At 40.5% G+C, this 6310-nt stretch overlaps 1 protein-coding gene across 1 annotated transcript; it reads right to left on the reverse strand.

The window, feature by feature from the left end:
* Window positions 1-1601: 1601 nt before the first annotated feature.
* Window positions 1602-5941, reverse strand: SERTM2 (serine rich and transmembrane domain containing 2). The gene is made up of 2 exons (XM_032444520.1): window positions 5389-5941; window positions 1602-3594 (listed from the first exon to the last, which is right to left on the reverse strand). The coding sequence occupies exon 2, from the start codon at window positions 2997-2999 to the stop codon at window positions 2721-2723; it is 279 nt and encodes a 92-aa protein (XP_032300411.1). The 5' UTR covers window positions 3000-3594; window positions 5389-5941; the 3' UTR covers window positions 1602-2720.
* Window positions 5942-6310: the final 369 nt, after the last annotated feature.

The raw sequence follows: 6310 nt of genomic DNA on the forward strand, positions 1-6310 counted from the left end.
GGTATTGTGAGGGTTATGGAGTAATGCTCTAAAAAGTGCTGCACTCTGACTACAGGTGAGTATGAATTAGTTTGAATTAGGGTTGCTAAGGCATAAAGTATAAAACAGATTATCCTCATTTAGCTTCAGCAGATGGTAACCAGGTTTATGTCTTTCAAGCTAATATTACAAGCTCACGTAGCCTTAAAAAGCCACCTTCAGTTGCACTCCATGCCACAGTATTGGAAACAACTACATGTTAGTTCTGAGACAAAGAAAGGGTTCTGATATGTTTGATGTGTAAGGGGCATATGTAGAATGGTGGGGTAGGTGGTGCAGAGTGCCTGAGCCCATAATACATTCAAATCCAGCTCATGGGTTTGTGCTGTCCTATAGGTAGAGCCAGCACTTGCTTGCCCACAAAGTTCAAAGGTAGCCCAAGTGCAGCTTGCTACTGAATGTCCCCTGTTTTTCAAGGAAGAATCTATCTGTCTAATGTCAGCTCACAGGGGTGCCTGTGGCATGTAGAAGTATCCCAAATAGGTGCTTCTTACTACCTCATCCTTCTGTAATGCTGGTAGGTACATATGTTCTTCATAAATTCACAAGGAAATATCAGCCAGTAGCTATTGATGTGCAAGTGTTTCAGGACTTGAAGAGAAAATAGGTTGAGGACAACAGTCTAGATTAAAAACTGAGTTTCTTGCTTATGGAGAAGAACAGATGTCAAATAACAAAGCATGAGGTCTCATTTGGCTTGCATGTGCCAGGATGCTGTATCTTAATTGATTGCTGATAAATGGGACTCATGAGTAGAACTTTGATCTTAAAGACAGGATAAACGTAGAGAGAGTCAGTTTTGGAAGACTGTGGCTATTAGCTTGATCAAATTATAGTTTGAAAATGGGTTAATAAATCTAGATGAGAAGGAAGGAAGGGAAAGGGCTCCTGAATTATTCATCATTTGTTTCTCAGTTGACAAGTTTACACAGAACTGAAATACAAGTGGGAGCATGGAGGGTGTAATTTCATAATTACTCATGAATTGAACAGATGTTTCCATATAATATCAAGATCTGCTTTTACAACTTGGCATTACCTACATCTGGACAAATCCAAAAAATTCGAGACTTAAAATTCAAATTCAGTTTAAGGTTATTTTTCACTCATGGCATAAGCAGGAGGAGCCTGCTCCTTCCTGATCTGCTGACCTGCTTTAATGCTGTAGCTGTCTATATGCACTGCATGTTACTTCATGAGTAGTTATCACATGTTAGTGACAGATGAGGGCATATTTCTTTTTCTGGTGTAGATGAGGCATGCAATGAAGTTTTCAAGTGTTTATCTTCCTCCACAACTGCAGAATGGGGGAGGTGGTGAATTTAATAAAAAAGTCATGTTTTCTCCTTCTGAATTGTTGTGAAAATGGGAGCAAACTATTGTGGTTCAAGCACAACTTACAAAGACTGTTGTGGGAGGGAGGAGTCTTACAGAGATACCTTCCTGAGGTCAGCAAAAATGCATTGGCACCACATGAGCCTGTTTCTGCACATGAGCTTGCCTCCGAGTTCCCAACCTTGAGAGCATTCTGATAGCAGTACAGAGCAGTCAGTGACTCACAATTGTTTGATATATCCCTCTTTATTTTTATATTGTTTTAATTGAATTTTTTGGTAGTAGATTAATGAGAAGGAAACAAACTGGTGAAATGAAGTGGTATGGATGTGATATTTTCAGTTCCAGCAAATCCATGCAGAACAGAAGTTACAGTTAACATTCCTAATTGCCCACTCATATCCACTCCAGACTCTTCTGAATTAACAGGGCAAAAACCTAGTCCTGACTCTTATTCCTAGGGTCTGTGATCAGAGCCATGAGCAAACTCAGACTCTGGTACTGTCATTTTTCATTAGTAGGCTTGATATTTTTTTGTTAATGTTTGAATCTTTCCAACTCCTCGTAAATAAAGCTTTTCCAGAGTCAGTGTGCTGGAAGGCTAATGTTTTAGTTGCTGATCTGGTATGAAAGTGTATTTGAATCATAAAAGAATTACGGGTTTCAAATGGAGCGTCAGGTAAACTGAGAGGTTATGCAAAGCAAGCTGGATGTTGACACTGGGCTAGACTGCACCCTGATAGCTGAATGCATAAATTGTACCAAGCCAATTTAATCTGCACATGTTTTCATTACACTTAAGTGTCACTAACTAACATAGCAGCCATGTGTCTTAGCTGGGTTAATAATCAATTAATTAGAATTAATTAAATTCAAGTACGAAAGATGTTTAATATTATCATTCTTAAATAGGGGAAATGTCTGAGAATTTCCAGATCACCAGTTATTTCTGTATGTGCCCTGTAGACTTTTTGCACTTACATCTCCTAACTTTGAATAGTCTCTTCTCAGGTAAAGAATTTAAAGGCAGAGAAATAGGACAGCTAATACAGACTCCAGCACACGTTCTGGTATGCATTTCTATGTGTTTTGGCTTTCCTGATTACACTTTTTATCATATTCTGCAAGGAATATGAGTCTGACAGTAGTGTCTTTCATAATGTAAATTTTTTTGAGGATCTTGCACACATGTTGCCTGGTCAACAGCCAGTGAGGAGTCCTGGCCAGTCAGTGTCTCAGTTCATGACACCAGGTATTCTCTGCTGCTGTTGATGGTTTTGCAGTAAGTTATAGGGCTCATATAGGTGGGCAGAAGTTCCTTTCACCACCTCTTTTCCTCGGGGTCTCTAAATGGTAGGAATTCTGAAGTGCATTTCCACATCTGAGAATTGTTGGGCATTCTCAGTGCTCTCTGAAGGTGTGGTGGCTGGAGAAATAACATGCTTCAGGCGCAAAAGCATAGTGAAAAGCAATATGAGAAGGATAACCAGAAGTGTTAAGAACAATCCCACATACACATAGAGACCAGAATATTCATCTGCTTTTTTGTTTACTTCTGTAGCTGGAGTTGGAAAGTGAATACGACCAGTCAAGTTTCCATGGAATCTGAAATAAATCTCAGTCATTGCTGTCAACTTTGCTACATTTTCTCTATTTACTTACAACTTTAATGTTTTACTTCACTGGTCTTGAAAAATAGGTTTAAAGAAGAGGCTTAAGACAGTTGGTGATATGTCTTTTTTGTAAAATTAAGGAAGAAATGCTCCATCCCCTTGTCCTCAAACTGTTTTACTGTTAGCAGTAAAACAAACTGTTTTTGTTAGCAGACTGTATGAGATAAGCCTTTGTAAATCATTGTTGCTATCATAGTGATAACAAGTCTTGGACTTGTATTTTACACTGCTACTGATCTTGTATTTTGTCCTCAAAATCCTTGGCTACTTCTTCTGTTAGGTCACCTCCTTTAGAAGGTGAAATGCTTTGGTTCTTCTTTCAAACTGATCTGCAAGGGGTTGCATAATTTAGGTCTTTGTAAGTGCTATTTTCCAAAAAGAGCAAGTTTTCTGCTAGTTTTTCCAATAGCAGGTGGTTTATTCCTGCATGTGATGGGGAAGTTTGGAGTCTGCTGGGAATCTTCTATCTTAATCCAGGGTTGCTGATGCTTGCTTGGAATATGGAGTTTCCAGTTTCTTATAATGTATATTCAAACAAGTTGTCTATCTAGAAGGAAAAATGAGAGAAGTGAAACCAAGTTCAAAAATAGCCTAGCTTGTATGTGATAGCTTTAGGTAAGAAATGAGTTTAATCCCTTGTCGTCCTCCTGTGAGCCACTTAGGCTCAATGCTGCTTCTGATCTCTTTAATTGGAGGCTTGGGAGGAGAGGAACCTTTGAGGTTCAACAAGGGCAAGTGCAGTAATAACTGCATGTGCCAGTACAGGTTAGGGGCTGACCTGCTGGAAAGGAGATCTGTGGAGGAGGACCTGGGTGTGCTGGTGGACAAGAGTGTGCCCTGGTGACCAAGAAGGCCAATGGTATCCTGGGGTATGTCAAGAAAAGTGGACAGCAGGTCAAGGGAGGTGATCATCTCCCTCTGTTCTGCCCTGGTGAGGCCACCATGTCCAGTTCTGAGCTCACCAAATTAAGAATATTCTCCCCAGGTAACTTCTAGAGAGTTCAGTGGACAGCCACAATGATTATCAGGGAGCACCAAAAATTTCTTCTTTTCATTGTGCTAGTTCTCAGTGAACACATCTCTTTAGATATTAGTAAATTCAGCTTGAACTCCCTCATTTAAGAAATGCAAACATGAAGACCATGGAAATCAAGGCAATGTGAAATTAAATGAGTACACAAAGGTTCTTCAAAACCCTTGTATAAAGCAGGTTGGTGTGTATATATAACTTTGTGTAACTCATAATACTACAGACAAAACCTCCCTGGCTACCCTTTGAAGACCACCAGTATGTGGGCAAATAAAGTAAGTAGAGATTTATCAGCAAGCAAACCAGCATAAATGGTGCCAAAATTTACTGTGATCAACGTTCTTCATCTAGGCTTTGTTGTTCTATTCTGGCTGGACAATACATCAGTTTCTAAGGAGTGTCAAGCACTGTTAATGCTCAGTGGATACAGAGTGATTCCAAACACACTTCCTTTTTAGAATTTCGTGCTCATTTTTATGCAAGGATCAAAAAACAAACAAACAAAACCAACAAAACATTTAAGAGAAAGCAAAAACAGCAAAACAACAGTAATGAAAAAAGATGCCCCAAACAAAACACCAGTAAGGTTTCTTCTTGGAGTATGTCTTGCCAAGACAGCAAATCTGTGAGCACAGAAGTCATGGGTATTGCAATTACCACCCTCCCTCTGCAGCTCCCGGGGTTTGGGGAGCTTCCACTGTCAAGATTTTCCCTGTTCTTAGGAAGCCTGCATGGCCCCTTGGCACCTTTATAGGTCACGGGGTAGTAGAGAGAAACGTTTTCACCCAAACATTGCGGACAGACAACACAAACTGGTTTTGCAGCTCATGCCTTATCTCACTCTTTTTTTTTTTTTTACTCCCAGATTGCTTTAAGTGTCACCTGCTAGCAAGGCGTCTCTGGAAGTGCAGGCAACTTTTGAGTTCTTTTGCTTTTCCACCCAATACTAAAACTAGTAACTAAAAAGTGGGACAGAACAGAATGATTAGTCCAAAGAAGTTTAAGGTGCTCTGAGCTGTCTGACAAGCACAGAAATGTTTCTTTCAGAACACAGACATTACCAGGTGTATTCTATCCAGGTGACTTTTAGAGATACGACAGTGTTGAAGAAATAAAAACAAGGCATTAAAGTACCGGTTCTGTCCATGGCTTGCATTTTCTCTAGGGAGTATCTGAGGTAGAGGAGAGGGGGGAGTGTCTCTTATTTCAGTGGTGGATGGTGTTTTTTGTTCTTATGCTGAAGTGCAAGATAGTATGGTAGTGTCTAAGCTGTGACAGTGTATAGGAAGAGAACAATTAAAGCATAGTTACCTTTCAGAAGCAGGAGTTTTGGGATTAGGCACTAGAGCAGCTGGTTCAGACCATGATCTTGCTGGTGATGTATCAAGGAATATCTCCTCCTAGGTAGTGGGATTAGTACAAAAAATATTTGCTGTCTTACTGATGGATTCAGGATCTTGTCTTTTTAGTAACAGATTTGCCAAATGCACTATCTTCTCCTTTGCTCTTGAATTCATGTGGTTTTAATGTCAAGTATAGCTCTTATTCCAAGTCTTGCTGTCAATCTACAATCTGACTCAACAGCACCAGAGTTAGTGCTCTGTTCTTCGTAGGCAGTAGAAGACAAACAGATTTCTCTTTGTGTGCTTCACTGCTTGGTTGGAAACAGCAAAAGCCAGCAGTTCCCTCCCTCAGCAGCAGTAGGCAACAGTCAGAGCAGAGAGGATCACAGCACTCCAGCGCTGCTGCTTCTTGGCAGCAGGCGAGGAGGGAAGGGAGGGAGACTGCCAGCTCATCACACATCGAAGTTTGTGCAAGGTTCTTCTTAACCCTTTCATGCTTGTAAGTGGTAAACAAGACTGAGCTGCCTGCTAGTTGTTCCTAGAGTCAGGAAGAAAGAGTATCAGATCAGTTTTTTTCTGGCTTTCTGCAAAATGCAGAGGTTCTGCTTTTTTGTGGGGGATTATTATTATTTGGCCTTTTGGGGGGATTAGTTGCTGAGGGTTCCCAGCTGGGCTCCTGTTTGCAGTCATGGACAGGTGTCACTTGTCATCTGGGACCCTCAAACTTTGCTCTTTGACACTGTTGCATTCTGTTTTGTTTTTTTTCTTGATACTTAGTGTCTAGTGTTCTGGAGAGATCTCTGTGACTATTTTAGCTGGCAGTTCATTTATCCCCTGAGGACTTTGAAACTGTTAATAAGTGTACCTCAGCTTGAATGCCTTGTGGGTAA

Source organism: Coturnix japonica, chromosome 4, assembly GCF_001577835.2.
Source record: "Coturnix japonica isolate 7356 chromosome 4, Coturnix japonica 2.1, whole genome shotgun sequence".
In the NCBI taxonomy this organism is placed as follows: Eukaryota; Metazoa; Chordata; class Aves; order Galliformes; family Phasianidae; genus Coturnix; species Coturnix japonica.